Source organism: Apis cerana, linkage group LG10 (genome assembly GCF_029169275.1).
Source record: "Apis cerana isolate GH-2021 linkage group LG10, AcerK_1.0, whole genome shotgun sequence".
Lineage (NCBI taxonomy): Eukaryota > Metazoa > Arthropoda > Insecta > Hymenoptera > Apidae > Apis > Apis cerana.
The window spans coordinates 6160362-6187457 of NC_083861.1; the positions used below are offsets into that span (position 1 = coordinate 6160362).

A 27096-nucleotide genomic window follows, 5' to 3' on the forward strand; every position below is an offset into this window, starting at 1 on the left:
GCGGTCTATCTTACAAATGTAGGTTACCTAGACCGTCAGCTAATTTTATAAATCATTATGATGACAAATTTTATTCGATAAATGGTTTGGAAATTTGAAGTGAATTTTTTTTTATTTTTTTGAACGATAAGAAAGAACTATAAGAATGACATATAATCACCGAAAATTATTTTAGACTTTTTTATTGAATATATTATTGAATACATAATAAATTGATAAATTTTTATTTTTGTTATTCATATATCTATTGTAATATTACATATAATATACTTTCTCTTTCATGAGAGATATATACTTATTTCTTTTATTTATATAAAATTTAGATATTAATATTGTTAATTAAAACTAGTATATTTTTTTAACATATATAAGCAGGTGATGCGATGAAGAGATGAATAAAATTAAATAATTACATAATTATACTCATAATAGTATCGAATATAAGTATCATGCTGTTACAAAAGCAAAGATACCATTTATTACAGAGATATGATATGATAACATGATAAATTAATAATATAAGATAATTAATAAGATCTTTAAATTTCAAAAAGTTATTCATTTATAAGAATGTAAATTTTTCGAACATTTATTTTTTAAATATTTGTTTTCCAAGTTTTTATAATCAACAAAAATGAGTATGTGAATCATGTAAATCATAAATCAACATATATACATATAATAAACATAATAAACATAAATATACATATAATATGTATATTTTTAAGTATTCTTATCTTGTTTAATATTATCTAGTATATATTCATTTACATTGTTAAACTACTTATTTCTATTTATTCTTATAAGAAAATATAAAATTATATTTTATATAATAATAATGATTGAAGAATATCTGAATAATCAATTAAATTTATTTTATTTTTTTTATAAATATAAATTTTTTTTTAGCTGTGTGCCAAAAGTTTTAAATATAAAAATTTAATTTAACAAAAAAATGAAAATTATAAACTTTAGTGATATATTTTTTATATCTTTATATTTTTTACTCCTAGTTTCAAGATTTTTCAATATTTTTCACTTCAGAATATTTGCATACAGTTGCTTTACGATTGCTTTATGATATCTCTTAAGCAAATATTTTCAAACATCATAAAATTGTCACTGCGTTTGTTCTTTTTCTTAAATTGTTGACGAAATACATTTTAAATATAAATATAAATAAAAGAAATAAGAATTTAGTATCGGTGGCGCCATCTTGTGGATAGATGTCGGAAGCTTCGATTTGTTAATAGGAATATAGAATATATAAGGAGATATTCGTGATGTCATAGATAAAAAGAAATCATGTCATTAACTTTATACAGCTCCTGATACTTTTCTTATATCGAAAATGCAATATTGAAAATTAATTAATTAGAATTTTTTTTATTAAAAATTTCTGCATTTTTAAGTTTACATCTTATCAAATTTAAAATTTGAAATTTTTCTCGTATAAATTTTAATGAAAAATTTTTAATTAATTATTTATGTTATATTTGCATTCAATGAAATATAATTATTATTAGGCGAAAGTATTAGGCGTATAACCATTCTTTATCCTTTTATTTAATTCTTTTTTTGTCTAAATTTTTACCATTAGAAATTTCAATTTTGTATCAAAAGAACATAATTTGAGAAAAGATGGCACAAAAATTTTTTATATAAATAAAATTTAAATATATGGAAAACAATAAAATATATGGAAACAATGAAGTAAATATTATATATCTGTCAGATTCAAGTATTTATGATACCAAATAATATAAATAATTATGTAATAATAATATAATTATAAATATTCAAAAATTAAATTAAAATTCAAGCAAACTTAAAATTCAATCTGATCCTTTTTTATCAACTTCTTACATGAAAATCAGTAAGAAACATGAATCTTAGATGTATTAAGATGTTTTAATCGTTTAGACGTCCAAACAGGAAATACTATTCCTCATTCGTCAGCAAGAAATAGTAAGATTTAAACGTCCTTCGAAGCGTTCTCATCAAGCGGACGAGTATAACGAGCGGATCTTTTTCTTTTTTTTCTTCCTTTTTTTTTTTCCACATAAGACACGTGTCGTGCGCGCTGCACACGTAGTATGCATCTTTGGTGTATGCAGTCGCGCGTACAAGAAACTATGTGCAGTCACGTGTTACGAGTGGAATAGCGAAAACGTGATGCGATTATGCATTCTTCCTACGTCGTCATTTCTCGCTTGGTACGAGCCGAGTCTCGCGTCTAGATATACATATTTATTAACCTAACGTTTTATGGTAATTCTATTAAACGTTTCTTCTTCACGCCCGACGCCACCGGATTTCAGCGACTACATTCATCACGAGACTAATGACGATATAGGTAAAACGCTATATATATAAAATTAAATAATCAAAATAAAAATTATGATAAGTGACATTAGAAGAAATGGAATAGATTAATATTTTCCATATTATTTTTAAAATAGGTAATATAATATTATTTTATTTTTAGTGGTTATAAATGAATTTGTTTATAAATTTTGAATGAATTTATTTGATATTAGATTTAACATTTGTATGATTCTTTTTTGGTAAATAAAAGAATATGAAGTACTGAGATAAGTTTTTTTTATTATCGAGAAAAAAAAACACCATTATACTAGTGAACATCTGATATATGTAACATGATCTATTTTTTGAAAACTATTTTAAAATAATATTATATAAAAACATTATTAATATTATTATAAAATATTTTTCTGAATTTAATTTGTTTAAGATTAAATCATTAAGATTTAATCATTGTCTTTTAAATGAAACTACATTCTCTTTCCATTACGTTCCATTAATTCTTATTATATACTTCTAGACAAGTTTATCGATTTCACATACGTCACGACAAAATGGCCTTGAATATGAACAAACGTTTAAAATAAATTTTCTAAAGGAACAAATATAGTAATTTAAGAATTTACTAGAATTATTCTAGTTAATAGGTATTTTTATCATCCCCTATGTACTTATATAACCCTATTATGATCTCCCGATTTTTCGATTTAATTAACATTATCGTTTTATTAATTTGAAAACGACGTATTAAACTATAGTATAAAATTAATAGTATAAATATATAGTATAAAATTAAACTTAAGATAATAAAAAAATATTGATATGCACAGTAAAAAAGTTTTTATATTTAAAAAAAAAATATAAAGAAAACGATACAAGAGTGTATCGTTGAAGTATTTTTAATTAAGATTATTTCAAGATCATTACGTTAGATTATGTTATATCTCTTTTGTACAAGAGATGCAATAAAAAAAGGGCAGGTTTATTAATAAAAAAATAAGGATAACCTCAACACTTTAACATCTTAAAAAAAACTGATTATAAGAACAATTTTCTTATTTATATTTAAAAATCGTATTATTTTTATTTTTCTAATTTCAATTCTTTGATTAAAAAGAAAAAAAATAATCTAAATTTTATTCATTTTATCATTTAAAAAAAACATCATTATAAGAATAATTTCCATATTTCATTTTTTCGAATCCTAAACTCTTTCTTTATTTCGAAAATAATTCAAATTATTCTCAATATTGTAATATTTCAAAATCTACATAAAAACGGATTATTTCTAAAAATATTTGAACAGATTTCAATGTTATATTATTTTAAAAAATATGAAAATATTATTCCCACTAAATTATAATTTTTGCGTAAAAATTTTATAATACATATTACATAAATAGTTTGTTTTATGAATGAATATAAATTATTCAAGATTATTATTAATATTTTTCAAAGACTGTTATCTTTTTTTAAGACTCGTTTAAATTTACAGACAATTGTCTATGAATAATAAAACACGATATAAGAGCTGCACAATACAATGCATTAATGTAAACTATCTATATAACTTCGTGTTTACTTACATATCATACAAAATTAAGTAGAAAAATTAATAATCGTATCTTAGATCGTTCCATTTTTTTTCAAAATTTTTGATATTTGACTATTGACACAGAAAACAATAATTGACGAAAGGAACAGCTGCGAGAAAGTTAGATTAAATGGAAAAAAAAAAGATTACATCAGACAAGATTTTATCATTTCAAATCACAGCTGCCTTCAGTCATCGATCGCTGACATTTCTTCGATGCATTTTGCGCGAGTTCTGAAAAATCGATTTACTCGAGTCTTGAGAAATTACGCGATAGGATTTTATCAATATTGCTTTTTGTCGGACGATATACACGTCACTGTAATTATCATAAGATTGATAAAGTCACGATGACACTTCATGGATCGATGAAAAAATAATTTAAAAAAAAAGTTGATATTGATGAAACCGATTCGTTATAACACCGATCTATTAAAAAATATCGCGGAAAGGAAAGTTACAAAATTTCAGATTCTTTTTAATACCCGAATTAATGAAAAATTGTGAAATTGTTAATATTATGAATATGTGTTTTTTAAATTTCAATTCAATTTAATGGTTTTTAATATAAAATAAAAATGTTGATTTTAATGTGATGAAATTTTTTCTTTTAAATAGAATTTTCTGAAATTTATACATATTTTTAATAAATATTAATAAATATATAAAGTGAAAATTATTTGATTTTTCTTTTATATCGATGTTAATATATTTTTGTAATGTTATAATTATAATAAATATAATTCATCTATGTAAGAAATAAAGACATATTCATTATTTCTTATCGTTAAATATAATAGTATATTTGACATAAATAAAAAATATAAAAGAAATCAAAATTATTTATAAAATATAAATTCACCAATTCACTATTTTTCAAGGAACAATACTGCTTTACTGTAAAATTTAAAATGTATATAACTTATCATAATGCACGACTATATTTTTCAAACATATATTACAAACTTTATAAATTTACTAACGAACAAATTATGAAACAAAAATCACAGAAATAACACATAAATAATTCCATAAAATATTTTACAGAATCAAATTTTCAAATTATCTTTAACATTTCCCTGAAACAAATACGAAACTCGTTTTGTTCGAAAGGGAAAATAATCGTGACGCGATGGTTTCTCCGCTTCAGAAGCACTGGTTTTAACAACTGTTATTACAGGGGAAAAAGTTCGTATTTGTATACACACGTGACAGTAGCATTTCTAGAATTATAGAACGACAAGGCAAGGATGAAACAAACCAATGAATGATTACGTAAAAGTATAACTTTTGCTCTGGCAGATGAATATTTATGTTATGTTCGAGATTCTAGAATCATCGTTCATCTTAATTTGCATCCAAATGCAGATGAATGAAATATAAAAATTTATGAACGAGCTTGAAAAATATATTCCTGAGACATCTTTGGAGAATCTAATGATAAAAAACAAATTAATAAGATTTGCTACATAAAAATATCGGCTGAGACTATTTATTAAATTATAAGCAATTCTGTAATAAATGAAATAAAACAAATATAGCGAGATAGTTTTATTTTCATATACCAAAATTCCTTTATTGGTAAATCTTTTTTAATCTGTGACTTGTTATATATCAATTCATTGTACGTTTGCAGTTAATAATTATAAAATTAATAATTTATATTTGAAACGAGTGATCTTCAACTTTTGAATATACATCTTTCTTTTTGTTTTCTATATTTATTCTATTTGTCAATGGATATAAAGAGAATCGTATTGAAATATAAAATATAAAAGTATCTGTTGATTTTCAGAATAATGAAAAAATGAAATGCACAAGATCGACGTATAAAATGAAGAGGAATGACCTAGCAATATGTCGTTATTATAAGTATCTGATAATATTCTTTTCTTCTTCAAAGAGATAATGGACATACTGTTGTAGGAAATTTCCGAAGTTTATCTATGATTTATGTTTAGTGTCAATGATATACGATTATTGACTCGTTGTACGGTTATGTATAGCCTTGGATATACAGATTATTGGATGCCTGAACAAGAGCATGAAGTTGAATATTATAGAAATTACACTGCAATTGTTTAATCGTTTAACAAATTTTGTTCGTTGTTATAAATTTTATTCAATTAATTGGAGTGTAAAAATCTATATTTTTACATTATATTTTTATCGGTGATCATAAAGAATAAGTTTTAAATTTTCTTTTTATATGATATGAACGTGTAGTGTAAATTTATTCGTGAAAAGTGTAAAAAAAATTAAAAAAACGTTTCACATGTATTTTTTCTCAGTTTTAGATAAAAACAAAATTTATATTTTTTTGTTTAATTAATACAAAATTTAGATTTATTTAATTCTTATTATAAAATATAAATAATATTGTAATAATATTATTATACGTTATTATTTATAAATAATAAGAAAATGTAAAAAAAACATTATTTTTTAAATGAATTTGATAATAAATATTATAAAATTAAAAATTATTATAAAACAAAGTTATTTATCTTTTTTATTTTAAAATTATTAATAAAATGATATTTTCAAAATCTGAGAATTCATCGAAACTTTTTTAACAATATTTTTAATAATTTTTAATAATTTAATTATTTTTTTAACAATATCAACACAATATTAAAAAAATGAAAATATAATAAGTGATTCGAGTAATAATGATAAATTTTTAGGACTTAGTAAATTACTAGATAAAATAAAAGATTAATAAATGTAAGATTATATTTAACCACAATAAATATATATAATTTCATTTTTTAAAAACGGAGAAATACCAAGATCATGTGAATTTATATATTAAATATATATATATAATATATTATATAATATATTAAATATTTTATTTAACGAGTCACATTTAAGTACTAATATTAATACTAATATTAAATTTTTTTTTATCTATATTTATCCATATTACTAAACGAATAAAATAAATGAAACGAATAAATACTTGCAAGTATTTAACTAAGTATTTAAGTAAAAATTTGTTCTGTAAAAATTTATCCATTTATTATTTTTTTTATAACATTTATCTTAAATATTATTAAAAAAATAATTTTTAAATATCAATTCCTTTGCATTGATATCTCATGTTTTTTATCTTCAATGTATAGAGAAAAATTGATTCAAAATTATATATTATATTTAATGTTAAAGATCATGTAATATTATCTTGCAATTATATTATAAAAATATTATACTTTAATTATACTTTAATTAATTATAAAAATATGGCACCAACAATTTTAACAAATATTTTCTAACATATTAAAGCACAAAATCTCGATTAATGCAAATATGATTTTATAATATAATCATAACAAAATTATATCTACTCACATTTTTTTAATTTTATTAATTTTAAATTTATAAATATTTGCTATATTTCACGTGATCATTCATATTGATTTTCTTCCTCTTTATAAAAATATATTTGATAAATTTCATAAATATTCATAATGATTGATGATAAAATTCTAACATTTCTATTATAAATTTTGTTAAAATTCAATATATGTATTTACTTAGTGTGTTAAGTGTGGTTTATAATAATCAACGATAGGCCAAAGTTTAATGAATGATATTGACCTATCAAATTGAAATTCCAGAGAACGACACTTCATATGTATCAATCCTAATATGCATTATTAATGAATAAATGCATTTTATTTAATACTCTTACCATAATTTCATCTTCATATCTATTCATAATAATGTAAAAAAAACTAATTTGTAAAATGAATTTTAAAAATAAATTTAACAATTTTAAAATATTAAAAAATATGTTTAATTTAATGAATTCAGTAAATATTCGAACGTCATCAAGCATGCTGGAAGCCATCGTAAAACGTCGGCACTATGCAGAAAATAATATTTAGAGCAGAACGGAAACATTCGATCTAATTTTGGGTCTTTTCTGACAACAGTGCTGCATTTCCTTAAACATCTGTAAAATTTATTTTTATGAACAAAAATATATTATAAATATAATCCGAATTTTAAAACAGAATTTAAATAGTTTTATTATAATCCTTGATATTATTATAATTAAAAATTAAGTTAATTCAGTAACAATTGAATGACATCAATAACCGATTCCTCTTTCAATTTTGCAAATTCGTTGTTAAATTGATTAGATATCATATACTTTATTACATTCTACATTTTTTCGTTTTTTACAGTGTGAAATGAATTGTGTGAATGCGAGAAGAATGAAAGACTGATTGATTTTAAATATATTATAAAATATCAACATGTATTTTTGTGTATCTCTATATATGTTTAACAAGAAGCGCGTATAAGATCTGCGCAGGTGTGATCGGTGTGCGACGATGGCGCAATTACGAATCAACGAAGAAAAAGCGGAAAACGATTTCAATGTGCAACACGTAAACGAAACTTTTGTATCGATCGCGGCTAGAAAGTCACGTTGCCCTCGCGTGTCGATACCGATAAGTCCCTCCGATTCCGTCACCCCGCGTCTTATGGAACAACGTTATGTCGTAGTCACTGAGATAAGCGGTTTATCGTGCGTATTGCGATACACACCATGCGCGCGCATGCGAAAAGAAAGAAGCTGAGATGTTGTCTTTTGTACATGAGCACGTGACGTAGTTACAATCTCATCTAATTGGTTGTGTGATAAACATATTTTTTTTATTCCTTTCTTTATTCTTCGTTTTTTAAAATTATTTTTTTCCACATTTGTTCCTTTTTTACATATATTTTTAGAACGGTTTTGGATATATGCGTTCAAGTGCACGCTTCTGGCGTTATTCACTTGCAATTACCCGTTCAGTCTCGAACCGTTACGGAATTATACGCAGTAACGGGATTCGATTCGCTGGAGTAAGACTTGTTTAATTTCCCTCTTGAATAAAGTTTATGAATCTGGGCCATCAAACGGCAAGCATCTTTTAGAAATTTGAATGATAACTTCATGCTTAAAATAATGGTTTTTTGAGATTGGGCATTTCATAAATGCATGGAATAATTTGAAGATATTCAATTGAAAATAATTTACAAAATATTATAATTTATTAGTATTATATAAAAATTATCAACAAATATGATTTATGATGTACAACTATTTTAAAATAATTGAAAAAAATATTAAAAAACTATTTTTATTATTCTTGTAACTCTTATAATTTCTTATAATCGTTAAAATATTAATTTGTATGTTCATTGTTCTTTCTATCATAATATTTTTTTCTATCATAAGTGTTAAATTAATAAATAAAAAATAATAAATATCCAATAATATTTATTTAGAAAGCGTGACAAATATAGTTAATGAGTGAATTTTATAACATTCAAACCATAGTTTTCAACAATCATTCAGATAACACATAATAAAACTCAAATCGGTAATAGAAAAACATTATATAAGATTATAACTTAAAAATATTTCCGAATTGTAAAAAAAATAGAAAAACAACATAATAATTAATAATATTTAAATATTACAAAATATTTGTAATAATAATTACACAATTATATAACAAACTAATTTATATATTAACAAATCTATTTATTAATTGAATCATTTGTTAAGAGAATATGATATCATTTTATATATTATTTTAATTATTAATATTTTTTATCTTTAATTTAATTAGTAATTAATGAATATAAAAATTTCATATCTATCAAACTATCATCATCAACGTATCATCGATGATTGAATGTATTTTCTGACGAATTATTATTTATATGTATACTTAAAAATCTATATACACAAGCATATATTCAAATATTTAATAATAAAATATAAAATCATAAATAAAAAATTAAATAACTTCTAACTAACTTTAAATTATTTGAATTTCAATTGTTTAGAGACATATTTATATAAATTATTTAAAAAAAGACTTTAATTATAAATAAAGAAATAATAATAAAGAAATCGAAAGAGATCATTTACGATTTGTAAAATTTAATAAAAAATCTTATCCTTTTACAAGATTAAGTAAATATTATTACAATCTGTTTTCTTATATATTTTGCAAAAAATCTTTAAAAAAAATCAAAGATGTCTATTCTATTCAACTCTGTAAGAAACATTTGATCGTATCGATGGCGATTGGTCGCGTACTATAGAAATGCAACACGTAAGTCGCAGGGCGAGTTCCGTAATTGTGGAATATTTTGCAATTCGTGGATTGGAAGGCGCCTTTCTCGAAAGAGCGTCGCTGGCAATGCCGGTCACGTAGTCTCGTAGTTCCGAGGGTGCCCTGAGCACGGCACAGAATACTAGAATACTAGCGGCGAGAATGCGCGGCGAATACCCGCAACGCGAGTAACCGCTCGTCCGCGAACAAGTGAGCGAGCGAGCAAGCGAATCGTATGCCCCTCACGCTTTGACGCGCCACTGTATGTACCTGTATATATCTATCCGTTTAAACGTGTCTACGTATCCCTACGTAGTCGGCATAATTTCAGCTTTTTCCGTCAGCGGAAGTTAGTGAAAAATTACGTGGCCCTAGCGAAGTCACGATAAGCAATTTCACAATTTTTCGCATCCTCAATGCTTGAACGTCGCGACATCCGTTCGTTGGTGAAGAAGAATTTGAATATTTTTTTTTATGCAAAACTTAAAAGTGATAACAGTAAAAATTATATTTTAAATAATATATAAAAAAAATTAAAAGTTATTGTTTTTTAAGGAATTTAATTACATATTTTCAGAATATAATTAACGTTTGTAATTAAATTATAATTCAATAGCATATAGATGCAAAATGCAATTTCTTAATCTTCAAGAAAATAGGATTGAAAATTTGCAACACATTGATAATTTTAATTAAAAGATTTTAGTTTTCATTTTATGTGAATTTATTGTAAGAAATTTTGTTTTTCAGCTGAACGGACCATTACCTCGCCCACATCGCAAATGATCGCCTAAAGTCTCGTGATCGAGTAAAACCGGTTTGAATATACCAGTGCCGTAACTACATATGGTGAATTTCTAGCGAATATATTCGTAAAATCAAAATAAAAATAAGTATTCATCATTCATTTATATATGTAATAAGAATAATCATTTTGCTATAGAAAAACAAATTGAATAAAAATTTTAAATATTTTTTAGAAAAAAAAATTAATTAATATTCATAAAAATTCTATGTAATGTAATTTTTAAATAAAGACAATATTAAAATTAAATTTGACTTTTAATCCTTAATATTACTATGCATATCTTAAAATCATTCTTCCAAAAAAATAATCGTTATGTTCATAAAGTATAAAAAAAAATAACTGACCAAATGATTGCTCATTTAGACGTTCATTTTTCGCAAAAACATCATTTAAACACTTTACGATTCCATCTGATGCGAGTAGAAAACGAAAGCGATGATGTAAGAAGCCAAGAATCGACGTGGTCGCGGTTGAAAGTACTCGCGACGTTATATCACGGTTTTTATGTTTTTTCGAACGGTTGAGGTTTCATTAAGGAACTAGATCCTTCGCAAGAGTCTAACATTGAGAATTAACATTCTGTTTGCTTGCCTCATGACTCATCGGTGTTCCTCATGAAAACGGGAAGAAAAACGTCTCCTTCTAACCCTGCACGTCACGATCCTAACTCCCTCCTCTGACAATGAGTATCAAAGTATATGTATACATGAGCGACCTCTGGTTCCCCACTTTACAGACATTTTACGGAAACAGTACGAGCTCTCCTGGCTGGTGTAACTCCTGAATATCGAGAATGCGCAGCTTCGTTCTACGTGGGACGCATTCGCAGCTTCCGAAACGCAAACTGAATTCCAAATCATTGTTTCCAGGCCGATTTCTTATAATTAACTTACTGCGTTCAATCTCTTTTTAGACTTCCAATAATTTTTTCATTAATTCATATGAATAGAACAATTTAGAGAAATTTGATTTGATAATCAGAATAGATTATTGATTTGATTAAATAAACATACTTTATTTAACTTGTTTGTTTTATTATTTCTTTAGATTCATAATTAAAATATGTTATCAGTTATCATTTAATTTAAATTTTAAAAAATTTTTTAAATGACGAAAATATACTCGATTATAGTAAAAAATAAAATATAAAATGAAATATACATACAGAATAATTGATAGAAAAATCAAAGAAGGAATATTATTCTTTATAATAATAATGATTTTATGATTATATATTCTATTTATTAATTTATTCTAAAAATTTATTCTAAATTCTAGTAATATTCTAATTAATTTAAACATTTTTAACTATTGTAAATTTCCAATAGATTATAATCATATATAATTAATTATTTTTTTTATATTCATTCAATATGATTTATATATATTATATATCATATATATTTTATAATTAAATATTAAAATAATCAATATATTTAATAATTTTAATGTATCTTCTTTAAAAATATGGAATTTAATAATTTTCTTCTAATTTTTATACATTTTTTGAAAGATATGATTAAATTAAAAGAATTAAATCATATTGAAAAAAAAAATTTGCCTCCTGTGAGGTTTGAACTCACGACCCCTGGTTTACGAGACCAGTGCTCTGCCACTGAGCTAAAGAGGCCGATGTTTTTCTCTTTTCTCGCAGAACTCATTAGGAATGAACTTTCTGGTATTAATATCATAATTTATATTTTAATAAAATTGTAAATATATATAAAAATTAATATAAAAATTTTTACATTCTGACCTATTAAAATTAGTCATAGCTACTTGTCATTATTTCTTATTTTATGCATTGGAAATTTTTATATATCATATATATATATAATAAATATATATATAATAATAAATTATATATATAATAGAAAGAAAGTATCATTATAAAAATTAATATTATAATACAATTCAAATCAATTCAATTTGTGATATAAATATCATGTATAAATTGAATTTTATTATTAATAAAATAAACATAAATTCAATAATAGTTCAATTAAATAATAAGAAATCAAATAACATAAAATCATATAAAAAATAGGAGTGATAGAAACAATTTGATTGTAGATTGAAATTCAGCGTTAAAAAATACATAAAGATATGTGTATTTGATGAAATAACAAAGAAATTGATTTAGATAACTGGTTATGTATTGAATCATCACCAAATATGCATTGTGAAATGCAATTTATTTTAATGCTCCTTGTATAATGAAAATTAATTTCTGTACTTACTAATTAATTGACCGATCAAAACTATGTCGTTTTATATGAACAAAACTTATCAACGTGAAATGTGCACAATATTCAGTCGCATAAGCATTAACTAATATCTATGTGTATAATGTATTACGAGTATACAGAACAAATAAAATATCGCCAGAATGATGTAACAAATTACGTAATGTATAATTGCACATCATAGCAATATCAACGTACACATTAATTACTGAAATCAAACGAGTGCAATGTTTCTAAAATAACAAGCGTAATTTGGCGGCTGTGAAACACGCGATTAAAAGTCATCGGCACCGGTTCTACGAGATTAACGTAGCTTCTGAACAAAAATAACGCGTATTGCGTCTCATGATAATGAAATCAGTGAAATTATGTTCGTTTCAATTACACTCAAACTACTCAAACTTATGTTTCTATTCGTTAACACGTTCACCGCCTGATAAAAGAAAATATTTATATACATACTGTTTTATATGTTGTAATTATACTACTATATTTAATTATGCAATATTTATATTTACTTTTTGTTTTATTGGATACATTATATATTTGGAATATTTCCATTTGGAAATATTTCATTTCTATAATCTTATTGAAGCAATTATTAAGCAAAAAATTAAAAATTAAGCAAATTTTTCATTAAAATTAAAATATATTTATTAAAATTAAGATATCTGATTTTATATATATATATATATATATGTATATAAATGAAGTAATAATATAAGCAAGACTAGAAAGCTATAATTAAACTTGAACTTATATTGAAAAATTCTAAAAATAAAAATAATATAATATTAATATATACATTTTTACATTATTTAATATTCTTTAATATTCTTATATTATTTAATGCATATTATTTAGAAAAAATATGTTTATATTTATACATTATTTTTCCATTGATTTTTCATTTATACAATTATTTCAAGAATTTTTCTTTGAAATTTAGAAATAATAAAACAATTGCACTTCACTGTTCTCGATATTTTGCTGATTCCTGATATCAGAAACTTCTCCTTTCGAAATAGAAAAAAAAAAGCATTTTGAAACGCATGCACGCACAATCCAATAACACATGATCGCACGTCATGGAAAACGGGTCGAATACATTATCTATTTCTATTTAACGTACCCTGAATCGGTAAGGAAACATCTTTATGCCAGACGGGCATGCATGTTCGAAGGACTATCATAATGCTGTTTCAAAAATAGTTCGACCCAGAAATCCTGCATAACGCAAGACAGATGTCAATTGTCACTTCCCGTTTTGCGCGTCGATCACAATGAACACCATCAAGAGAGATCCCTTCCTGAAAGGACACGTGCAAACTCCTTTTTCTCTGCCTAAATATATGTATAAGCAATGGAGGGCAGATGTTAGGAAACCGTCTTAAAGATTTCGATAGGGAGACCCTTTTCAGGCCCTTTTTCGTCCTACTCTTTGAGACGTTATAATAAAGAACCCAACGGAACGTACCCGTGGGTCCATTGTGCGATTAAGCAGATGTTATCCAGTGAATGCGCAATGTATAATATGAATCGCGGACAAAGAACGCGATTTTTCTACATGAGTCTCGAGATTTTTACATTTTCCCAGTTCTTCTGTAGAATGCAGACAAGAGAAAAGTTCTATATGATGAAAATTTGGTATTATAAATAGATGATAAAGATGAAATAGAGATTGCAACTTTATTTTTATGAATGTAAATAAAAAAAACATAAAGAAAATGGCTTTTTGCATGATTTAAGATAAAGACTGTTACTATGTAAAATGTTTAAAAAAAAACTTTATTGTAAAATGTTTTTCCTTGAAGCCAAGCGAATTTTTATTTAGTGAGACGTTTTTCGAAATTTTTATATCTATAAAAATTTAATATCTATAAAAAGATCTAGTATAGATCTGGATTTATATATGAATTAAAATCATCAATTTAATATTATAATGGAATTCTGTTCTAAAGGAATTTTTCATATACAGAATTTTTTTTAACTTTTAAAAAAATTTTTTTAAATTTACAATATATAAAAAATAAAAATCCATTACATTATATAAAATTTTATTTCTATTATACTTCTATTATATTTCTTATATTATTTGTTAAGTTAATATATAAATTATTTTTTTTATAAAATTATTTTTATTTTTATATTTTTATATTTATTTAAAATCAAATGTTCAAAGATTGAGAATTTTTAAATATTGTTTTATTGAATCGTCTCGAATAATTATTTCTTTAGTGTTTTCATTAACTTTGTTAAAATAGAATTTAAAATAAAAAATGCAAAGAATGAATAATCAATCTTCCTACAAATGATTATTAAAAATTCAAATAATATTTTTAAAATTCTTTTGACCTAATTATTAAATTATAAAGAATGATCTTAAATATTTATAAAAAATTCATTATTATTATGCTCTTATTGATATTATTTATGTTTATATTAATAAAAAATTATAATTAGTATTATTGATGGATAATATAATATGTAATAAATGAAGTCACATAACTTTAAAAGGATAATTAAAATTTGTGTCCTTTTAATTGTAAATTCATCCAAAATATATATTAAATATATATTCGTAAATTATATTATCAAATTGAACTAATAATTATGAAATAAACAATAATTAAAATTAGCATTAACTAATATGATTAGAGTATCTTAATAATATTAAATATTTATTCTGCTTCTTCCATCTCTTAATCATAATTGCTATCCAAAAATATATTACACATAAATCGAAGTTCAATTCGAAGCCGTCTCACCGTCTCTTTTGCTCTCATTTTTATGACAGACATAACAATGACTTTGCTTCTATAAGTCCTACTAAAAGAACATATATGTATGTATCAGCGTGAAATATGAGTGTCAGAGTTGTAAATCCGTTTCCCGTCGATCTCGACGCCAGGGCCGAGGTCAACCAGCAGCAGGACGCAGTCGACTCGATGACTCTCTACTTTCTGTTTTTATTCATTGCTGGGATCCTTGCCAGCGGATTCTATGCCTCGAAGAAGATCACAGCTATTGCGCGATAAAATAGCCTCGTTACTAACCGCGATCTTCTTGTATGGTTATTTAATGATTTTACTAAAAAACTTAATTATGATATATACAATTTATATGCATATTTCAAAAGTAATTTGAAAATTGTAATTAAATAAATTATTGGTGAATTAATTGGAATGTCTTACATATTATTTGTTGGTATTCATTTCTAAAATTCATTTCCAAATATTACTAATTATTCATTCTATGATTCTTCTGGTGCTTCAAGTTTAATTTGATAACACAAGTTTAATTTGATAAAAATATATATAAAAATATATTTTTATAAATTATTTCTCAAATATTATTTTTATTTTTTATTTATTACTATAATAAATCTTTTTCTATGTTATTTTATAAAATATTTATCTATATAATTTATAAAATATTTTTTTTATATATAAATTTTCTTTATTTTTTTCATTGCGTGTTCTACTTTACATACAATGTATATAAATAAATAATGCAAATAATTTTACATACAATGTATGTATTTTTATTTTACGTTTTCGTCTTTGAAAACTTTTTGTATTAATTCTTTTATTTTTATTTTATATTGTAATCAATAATATTTTTTATGTATTTTACTATATTATAAAAGATATAGCATCTTATTTTTGGTTGTAATTGATTAATTTTCAATAAATAAATAAATATATATATATATACTGAAAAAATATCAAATATTTCTTTATAAAATTTATAAGGTTAAAAACCTAACCACGTTTTAAAAACAGGAAAACGGGAATTTAAAGCAGACAAGAATAAATTGAGAAGATGATGTTTCTGAATAGCCGAGTCACTTTTAAATTCCCGACGAATAGTCGCTAGCATGACGTATATGTCAGACGCTAAGAGCATTTAACTTCCTTCACATTTCAGTTGAAGGAGGAATTTCTTCGAATATAAACTATATAGTAAATGACGTATGAATTTTTTGCGCGCATCTTTCGAGAAGTTTCCCGTTGGTTGAAAACGGACATGCGCCCAACTGTTTCTCAGGACAAGCTCCTGGTCGTGTCGGGCGATGGGACGAGCGAGCAACCTCCACTTCGTACCCTTGAACCTAGCAGACGCTTGCAGCGTTGCCACCTTGTGCAACTATGCCATGTCGTTCCGTTCGGCTACACTCGGCTTCTCTCGGCGGTGCTTTCTTCACAAGAATTCCGCGTCCGGCGTTCATCGTCGTTGGTGGCTGGCGCGACGCCGAGTATGCTGACGTCACGCCTCAGCGTTACGCGTAGCGTTACGTAAAAAACGTGCTGCTTTACTCTAACATATCGTACTAGCAGCGTAATATGCATTCTATATAGAAATAAAAAATCTAACAAAAATTTGAAAATATTTCTATTAAAGATTTTTTTAATAGGAAAATAGATAGAAAAAAACAAAATGAAAAAAATAATTTTACAAAACAATAAAAATATTGTTAATCAGTTCTTATATTTATATGTCGTATTTTTTTATATTTATGTTAGTAGTTTTTTTTGTCATCGAATCTTGCTATTACGCTCAATTATGCTCTGTAAAATTTCTGAGTCGTTGATGTTAACAAACCTATTATATACTCTGATATCGTTTGTCAATGTTACGTAAAAAAAAATCGTGTATCCTGAATTAATTAATACATCACAATGTTTTCTCGTGACTTTAATCGTAATAATTTGTTGTGAATCAATAATATCTTCATGTATTCAACGAAATGCACAATTTTTTTTCTTTGTTTCTTAGGACAGTGACCTTGCATAATTATCTGGGACTACGCTCAATCATGCTTTCTCTACAAGAATTTCATGTCTACCGATGCTAACTGACAACATTGAGAATATAAGCTGACGTCACGCGTAGTGTGCGCGTAACGTTACATAAAAAACATGGCTGACGAATCAGAAATATCAGTATCAATCTATTACTGTTGAGGTCATACGATGAATCGAGTATATGGTAAAATAATAAATTTAGCATAAGTTCATTATGATGAAAAATAATTAACTTAAACTTAAAATCATTTTAAAATTTTAATCCAATAAGAAAATATTACTATAGAAAATTGCTATGAATATAAAGTCACTATATATAATGAAATGAAATAATTCTTTTTTTAGAGAAATAGAAAATATATATATATATATATGTATATTGAAATATCGTTTTACCGTAAATCACGATTGAAAGATTTCTTTTCTTTATGTCTCTTTTACTCTCACTCGTTCTTTTTCATCGTGTCTGTCTCCCGTTCGCACGTTCGTGTGCCATTTACGAGGCAAACCGGTTTACGTTTTTTGCGAACCCTGGCTTTACGAAGAATGTTGATTTTTGCGATGTATACCGCTGGGAACCTAACCTACATCATTATCCGGATGAGCTAGCTGCACTTGAAGTCTCGTTTCTTTGCAGACCTTGAATATTCGTATGATTTTATTTTTCGTTTCCATTATTAACGCAACATGATGCATTCGAGAGTATTCAAGACAAATGTCCTCGGAACTCGTGACTCGACAAATAAAACCTCCTCGATATGCACGAGCCTGGCATCAGTAAAATGACAAGAATATACATATGCTTAAAGATCGAAAATTCAGTCACGACGAAAGAACGACTTCATGGTCGAGGACAAATTCGGCAATGTCTCGATGTTTCTCATTCGTGGCACGAATTATCACCGAAAATATTTTTACTACCGAACGCGCGTGGCATGTATCTCCGTTGATTAGCGTAAGTGGCTATTGTTCTCACTAACCTACAGCACTATACTCATTATCATTTTTCATTCGTGACGGTACTACTAAAGAACTACAACGGCCTCTCAATAACTACTTCGTTGTTGTGCACATTGACCGTTCACTTTGATGACTCCACTAAAAGCGCGCGAAAATTGAAATGACATCAACACTAAAAAAATATTTTTTCGTTAGTAAAATTATGTTTCGCTGATTTTTAACTCTCTATGTATTTAATCAGATATGATAAATTATGTACATGAATAAATTTTTAAAAAATGATTAAATGAATCACAGCTAATTATAGAATTGCATAATAATTTCTTACTATAATTTCACTATAATTTCATTCATAATACGTCACTATATATATTTATCTATATAAAAAAAGTATATAACGTAATTACATTAAAAGATAGAGTTCAACTTGATGCAAGTACCGAGGAGTACTAAACAGGTCTTACTGCATGTATAATCAGAAACCGGTTAGAAGAAACTTTCGAAAATTCCAGAATGACGTAGTCTTTCTCACGTGTATATATGCATCGTGAAGATACACAATCGTGTTTCTCCCATCGTTCTTCATTTACAGTTACTTACGTAAGACATACTCGAGCTTATTTCTTGATTCTTCAACGCATAGCAATCAGTTTGGTCACGTTTTATCAAACATTGGAAAATACAAATCTTATCCCGAAATATTATAGAATACTTTCGAAAAATTTCTTTTCACAAATATAAATTTTTTTCTTACTTACCTTTATTATATTATTATCACTTATTATAACTATATATAAAACTTATATGATAATTTATATTTAAACACAACACATAAAAGAATACAAATATTTTGTGATTTTTAACACTGATTCACGTGTTGAAAAAAATTAGAAAAAAAAAAAGAAATATCCAATTTATGCAATATATATTCTAAATTATCATTTCACTATATTGATTTTTTCGATTCAGAATTACATTTTAGCAATACTATATTAATAATGTACAAGCTGCATAAAGAATGTATAAAAAGTCATTACTCACGTGACTGCTGGAAAATCAACACACATTGTAGAGATCTTAGAAATATTATTCGGACTTTGTTGTCTTTTTGTTGTTTCTCCGGAAGCAACTACAAATAATAAATATAATAATAATAATAATGATTAATCATAAAAATTAAAAATATCTATAAAAAATATTTTAAAGATATAAAAATATTTTAGATATTTTATATTTTATATAGTAAAATAATATACCATAACTGCAACTATGTTGTTCACTTGAAGTTCCTGTAAGTCTTTCTTCAGTTCTAGATGTTAATATTTCATTAATTCTCCAATCTTGTATTTCTTTGCGCAACATAATAACTGGATTGTCATCATTCATATCATCATAACTTTTATCGATGGATTCCATATAGTCTTTACATTCAATTTTTTTTACTTTCATAATTTCATTTTGTAGAGGAATATTTATTCCACGTTGATATCTTGTTGTAGAATTATTTATCCATTTTCCTTTTTTAGATAATACTTTATTTTTTTTAGGCATTTTCGTAGATGAATATAAATGTGATTTAATCGGACAAAATTTTTTATTGGTTAGAGAATTTAATGTTTTACCGATTGAAGAAACATTTCGATTATCATGTGACATCTTAGAGAATTTTATGGTAATCAAATCTTTATTTACTTTTATTCAATTTTCTGAAATAATATAATTATTATAATATATTAGTTTGTAAATTATTAATCACTGCATGTATAGATAAAAATAAATAAATTAAACGAATGAATATGAAAAATTGAAACGTTGCGCCATCTATAGAAAGCAATGTTCTTTACGATAACAATTTCCTTATGATAGCATATAGTAATTTCAAATTTGATTATTGAAATAATATTACAGTAAAATAGTAATGAAAATTATATTTTATTTACTTACTTATAATTTTACCGACTAATTTGTGATGGATATAACATTGTGGTTAAAAGAGTAAAGAAACAGAATAATAATAAAGTTAATAAAACATTATAATTTACAATTAATAAAAAAGAAAAGAATTTTGTGGGTAACATTTTATACTTTTGTAAAATTTAACTAAAATTTGGAACTGAACAAACGTTATTATAATTATGATATGATATGCAAAATTGAAAATGTCAATCCTGTCAATTTCGCTTGATATACGTTCTAAATGTTGAAGTAGATTTACGTAATGTAATGTAATTTATATATTTAAGCATTTTATTGCTTTTATGAACACCTGTTTGTCATCTGTTTTTATACCGTTATTATATTAATAATAAATAGCATGTACTTGCATAATATGATAAATTGTGAAAAAAATTAATTGAAAAAATATTTATAAAAAAAAATTTTTTATATCAAATTTTATATAATTTAAGTCAAGTATAATGATATATCAATATTATAAATAATAAAGTTTTTACTAAATTTTATTAAAAACATTTAATAAATAAGCAATTATTATTTATTAAATAATTTACTAATTTATTATATTTTATAAATACTAATATATATAAATATTAAATACTATATTCAATATTTTTTTTTCTTAATTTTGATGTCGATATAATATAAAATTATAATTAATACAATATTAATTAATATAATATTAATAATTAATAAAGTTTAATATATGTAATTTAATATATATATTAAATATATATTATTAGTATTAATATAAATAATATATATTAAATATATATTATTAGTATTAATATAAATAATATATATTAAATATATATTATTAGTACATTTTTATGTTCTATTTTTTTTTGTGCATGTTAATAAGCATATTTAAATTATAATTATTTTAATAAAGAATACATAATATAATATTTAGAAATTCTTAATTCATATCACACAAATTATTGTACAAATAATGTAAAAAAAATATAACCATCATCTTACCTCTTAAATAAAAGACCACGATACATTCAAAACAAAGATCCAGCTTACTTTGACTGAATACCATAGTTAACTGCTAACATGAAACATCTGCTCGTTTTCTACTATAGTTTTGTCTTTTGTGCAGTCCCATTGATAAATTCTTCATGATAATTTTATACGAATTCGTTATATTTCATTGATTGTTTATAAATTTGTATCCTTAATTACTATCCTTAATTAAAAATCTTTATAATTAATAATTACTATCTTTATATTTTTTCCATTATTTTCTTATATTGATACTTAATTTTATACAAATATTGAATACTCAATTTTAATAAATATTGAATAATTTATCATTTATGTAGTTCGTATATTAAATTTTATTAATTCTTAAAATTCTATTTTTTTAATTATATTTTTAAATATTTCTATTAATTTATATTCAAAGATTTCGTAAAAAGATTTTTTTATAATGTGTTCCGAAAAATTAAAATTAGTAGCGACAAATTTTGGAACATATAACTTTAAGATGATCTAAAGTTTTGGATCTGATGGTTTTAGGATCAAACATCTTTATAGCCTATCAAAAATCTTAAAAAACTTACGAAGGTTAAACAATTAATTTAATATTTTATATATATTGCAATGTGCATGTTTATTCAACCTGCACGTGCTTTATTAAAATAATCTCAAATTATAATACATAATCTATAATAATCTAACCTTAAATTAATTTATATAATATAATTTAGTTTATTGAAATATATCTATATTTATTTGTGTAAATATATTTTAGCAAAAAATATATCATTACAATGGCTATGCAAGTTCCTACAAATGTGGATCCTGAACAAATTAAATCTGTATGTATCTATAGTTTTTTGATAAAAAAGATTTCATAAAATTTATTTAAATTAATGAAGAATGTATTAATGTTCATTAATGTGAAAATAAAGAATTTTAAATTTTATTATACGAAAATAACTTGTAAACAATAGAAATTTAAATTATTAGAAGATTTGTAATACTTCAGGTTCGAGATTTTGTGGCATCTTATAATAAATTGATAGAAACATGTTTTCTTGACTGTATAAATGAATTTACTACACGAGATGTCAAAGCAAAAGAAGAAACTTGTGCTCTAAACTGCATGGAAAAATATTTGAAAATGAATCAAAGAATATCACAAAGGTTTGAAGAATTTCAAATGCTTGCTAATGAAAATATACTTGCAGCTCAAAAAAAATTAGATAGTAAAGAGTCTTGAATATTGTATTAATAAAAATATATAAATTAAATATTTTTAACATTTTATTTCTACATATTTTACCTTTGCTTATTAATTATTTTATATAATAATTATATAAAAAATTTTAATAATATTATTAAAATTGGAGAAAAATAATAAAAAATTAAAGAAACTAAAAATTTACAAGATAGATAATATTTTAAATTAATAAAATATATAATTATATGTAATTTTTCAATTAATTTTAATATAATTTTAATATAAATATATACATTGAAAAATATTAGACATGAAATGATTAATAGATTAATAAATATATTAATTATTTCTAAGTTAATAATTTTTTAAAGAAATGTATATAATCTTACATATTTATATAATCTTAATCACAGATGAGAATTATGTAAAAAAATTTACATTGAATGTTTGTAATTTTTTAAATACTATAAAATATAAAATACTTATTTTGATAAAAAGACATACATAAAGTACCATATGAATATACACAAATAATTTATTTCAAAAAAACAAATTAACAAACAACTGTTTGATTTAACTTGATTTTGAATGATCAAAATCATGTAATTTTGGTTTTCCATGAATTTCAATATCCATGCTATTTGAATCCCATTTAAAATGAGAAAATTGTGGTAATGCTTGCAATGAATCTAAATTTGATATAGGATTTATAATTTGTGAACCAAAACCTGTATTAGAAATTTGATGCTCCTGATTATGCATTATTAATTCTGAGTTAGGTGAATTTGGTGGAGTTCTTCTTAGCCTTTTATAACCAGAAAATCGATTGAATGATACTTGATCTACGCAAATAGCTTGTGTAGTATGTCGAGTTTTATATAAAATTGGACAACCTAAATCTCCTTTTAAACTTAAACTATATAAATTTGCAAGCCTGCGAAGTTTTTCTCTCTCAGCTTGTCGCATAGGATGTAATCTAAGTTCATTTTGAGTAGGATCTTGTAAAAATCTAGAAACTTTTTCATTTGCTGATGTAATAATCGAATATCCAGGTTTATTATCAACATGTCGACGACCAGCACGGATTTCTCTTCCACTGAGACCTTCTCGAATTCTTTGAATTCTTTTTCTATAACTTTTTCTTGTTTCAATTGTTGTATGTTCAAAATTTCCATGTATCATCATTTGAAATGATGAATCAGTATTAACTTTATCTTCATTAGTACTTTCGCCATCATCCCACCAACTTGGTTCTCCAATCCAATCTGATTGCTCATCATCTCCTAAAGTGAAAAAAATGAAATAATTATAATACTCATTATGTACATAAAATAATTAATTACCTTCTCGATCTTCATCATTTGTCATAAGTCCAGTTTCTGAGTCACTAGATGAAATACTTGAACTGGATATTCTTGAACAATCAATACCATCTTCAGTTTGTATCTTGATACGATTTTTTGATTTTGTATTTCTATTTGGTTTTAATGATCTCATATCACAATCTGTTGATCGTTCTCTACAAGACCTTTTACGTTTTCCACACCTATAACAACAAAAAATTTGATTTTTTATTATTGCATAATATTTATATATATATATATAAAAATACATATATTTTTTTATAATATACATTACCATATTGTTCCATATCTATTTTTACAATCACTTCGTAAAATTCTCTTTTTATTTGCAAGTGTTGCTGACAATGCAACAGTCTGAGAAGTTGATGGATTAGAATCAGAATCAATAGCCATTCTTTTAAATTTTCGTTTACGTCGTGGATTTATTCTAGGTACAAAATTTTCATTAACTGAATCACTTTCAATGTTGCTAGCATTGTTTGAATTAGAAAATCGTGCAAATCTTTTTGTTTGGTTGGTATCATCACTATCAGATTGATATTTGGAGGCAGTGTTATTTTTTGGAATATGGATATCACAAATGGAAGATGAACTGTCATCCGATTGTTTATTCATGTGAAGTGATGCTGAAATAAAAAGTAATTATTTGAAGATTATTTTTCAAATTCTTTGATTATTTTTCAAGTGTTAAAAATTACTTTTCAAAGATTTATAAAATTTGACTTCTTTGAGTAATGAAATATGGTTTCTATAAACACAATCTTGATAACAATCCTCTGTCTGCCTTGTAGAAGTAGACTGGAACTAATTTCATAGAAATGTGATTAGAATCCATTTTAACCTTCATTTCACAAACATTTATATAACATATTAACATATAAAATATTTAAATAATTTTACAAAAAAAATTATGTTTCCTTATATTTTTATTATTTTACACTTACGAATATTGCCCGTGGAACGGGCTCTTCTTCTAATACCCCATCTGCGTCTCATATTTGCACTATTGTTGCTTTCTTCTAATGCCAAAGTTAAATCATGCACAAGTGCCTCCATTTTTACTCTTAAATCCGCTGGTACAGCTTTCAAAACACGCTCCATTTGAAGGATGTGTTTGTTTCTAAATTATAATAAACATTGATTTTATATAATATCATGATATTAAATATATAAAATTAAAAACATATTATATAATAAATTTTATTGTTAAAATATAGTTCTTTTAAATTATTATAATAATTTATTAAAGATTTAATTAAAATAATTAATTAAAGATGTTATATGAAATCATATAATTCAATGGATATATTTTATTATAAATATGTAACTATATTTAAATAATAATCTATATTTAATATTTATTGATTTTTATATATATAATTTAAATATTTTTAATAACTACGCAAAAAATAAAAATATAGAAAATTTAATTGAAGTACTATATATTTATAAATTTTATAAATTTATTTTATTTTTATCTTATCTTATATTTTAATCTTATTTATTTTAATTGATAATAAATTTTAATATATTAATAATGATAAATAAATAAAATATATAATAAAATTTAAAGTATTTATCTTCTTATTTAGAAAATTTTGATTATTAAAAATAAATAAATAGATTTAAAAAAAATTAGAATGCATCTTATTTTAATCGCTTATAAAATAGAAAAATACAATTTAATATTTACCTTGTATATAAAATTGCGGAAGATATAAATTTTCCTTAAATTGATATCATTGTTAAGTAAATTTTTTATTTGTTGACAATTAAAAAAAAAAATAAGATGAATGATAGAAAACTGTCAATTCTAAAAATGTTTTCACTGTGCGCTATAAATCTTCCTATCTTCTTTATTTTGCGATAGTATAGAATCGTATTTATATGTGTCTGTATATTCTTATAAGAAATAATATGTAATTTGGTCATAGTTCAAGTAAGTTACATAGATGTTTTAAAATTAAATAAATATTAAAAAGTTATATTTTCATATAGATACATATAAATGAAATATACGTATACATAATGCAAACATTGAATGGATTATTTACTAATATTAAATTAAATATAAAGTATAAAGTATTAAATAATTTATAAATTATTTTTATATATATAAAATATTAGATTTAATATAAATATTGAAATATTTCAGTATTTGAACAAATTTTATATCATAATTTTCAACAAAATAATGATATTTATCAATAAATCAAAATTGTACATTAATATTTACGTTGAAAATTATGAATATTGGAAATGCGTCTTTAGCATATTTTTTTCGGCCATTTCCGGTTGTGTGTTTTACGGACGCTTCGTGTCTGTCCGAGGACTTTGTCATTTTTCAGTTGTCGAGTTCAAACTACATTTATGAAAATTAAGTAATTTTTGTTAAAATACAGTTTTTTTGATCGTTTCAGAATATGAGTGTGATGTGATAGTGTAATGAGGAACTGCTTGAATTCATATCAAAAGAAATCTTGGCAGTTGTGTAAATAGCGCGTAGTGGTATCTGCGCGTATGTTATGCGCATTCGCAGACAGATGAGCGCGGGATTGCGGTACCCAGACGCGAGGGGACTGTAGTATGATTGCTTATGTATAGAAACGTTTCATGGAGTCTTTTATGAAGTGACAAATAACACGAAATCAACGTTCCTTACGCATTGGTCATTAAAATACGTAAGATCGGTATTCGGTCCTGAAAGGACCATACA

At 24.1% G+C, this 27096-nt stretch overlaps 3 protein-coding genes, 1 long non-coding RNA gene and 1 other non-coding gene across 7 annotated transcripts in view; 2 read left to right on the forward strand and 3 right to left on the reverse strand.

Annotated features, from left to right (window-relative positions):
* LOC108001145 (uncharacterized protein PF3D7_1120600-like) overlaps nucleotides 1-20525 on the reverse strand; it is a 74252-nt gene extending 53727 nt beyond the window's left edge. The window contains exons 1-2 of the mRNA XM_062080936.1: nucleotides 20126-20525; nucleotides 19911-19998 (exon numbers count right to left, since the gene is read on the reverse strand). Coding sequence (XP_061936920.1) covers nucleotides 19911-19998; nucleotides 20126-20525 — 488 coding nt within the window. The remainder of the gene's footprint in view (nucleotides 1-19910; nucleotides 19999-20125) is intronic.
* Nucleotides 1533-11101, forward strand: LOC133666854 (uncharacterized). Its single transcript, XR_009831609.1, has 2 exons — nucleotides 1533-2356; nucleotides 10798-11101. It is a non-coding gene; the product is annotated as an uncharacterized LOC133666854 (long non-coding RNA).
* On the reverse strand, nucleotides 12414-12485 carry Trnat-cgu (transfer RNA threonine (anticodon CGU)). Its single transcript has one exon. It is a non-coding gene; the product is annotated as a tRNA-Thr (tRNA).
* On the forward strand, nucleotides 20417-23086 carry LOC108001170 (mitochondrial import inner membrane translocase subunit Tim9). Of its 2 annotated transcripts, none has more exons than XM_062080942.1 (3): nucleotides 20417-20541; nucleotides 22585-22651; nucleotides 22822-23086. In XM_062080942.1, exons 2-3 carry the CDS (start codon nucleotides 22604-22606, stop codon nucleotides 23053-23055), a joined length of 282 nt encoding a protein of 93 aa, XP_061936926.1. In that variant the 5' UTR covers nucleotides 20417-20541; nucleotides 22585-22603; the 3' UTR covers nucleotides 23056-23086. The 2 variants fall into 2 exon arrangements, with proteins under 2 accessions (XP_061936926.1, XP_016917547.1); XM_017062058.3 differs by lacking the exon at nucleotides 20417-20541 and adding an exon at nucleotides 22247-22397.
* A 447-nt stretch (nucleotides 23087-23533) lies between these two features.
* Nucleotides 23534-26519, reverse strand: LOC108001196 (G patch domain-containing protein 2-like). 2 transcript variants are annotated; one of them, XM_062080940.1, is made up of 5 exons: nucleotides 26074-26519; nucleotides 25325-25500; nucleotides 24655-25006; nucleotides 24360-24562; nucleotides 23534-24299 (listed from the first exon to the last, which is right to left on the reverse strand). In XM_062080940.1, exons 2-5 carry the CDS (start codon nucleotides 25479-25481, stop codon nucleotides 23590-23592), a joined length of 1422 nt encoding a protein of 473 aa, XP_061936924.1. In that variant the 5' UTR covers nucleotides 25482-25500; nucleotides 26074-26519; the 3' UTR covers nucleotides 23534-23589. The 2 variants fall into 2 exon arrangements, with proteins under 2 accessions (XP_061936924.1, XP_016917588.1); XM_017062099.3 differs by lacking the exon at nucleotides 26074-26519 and adding an exon at nucleotides 25079-25184 and having other exon boundaries at nucleotides 25325-25466.
* Nucleotides 26520-27096: the final 577 nt, after the last annotated feature.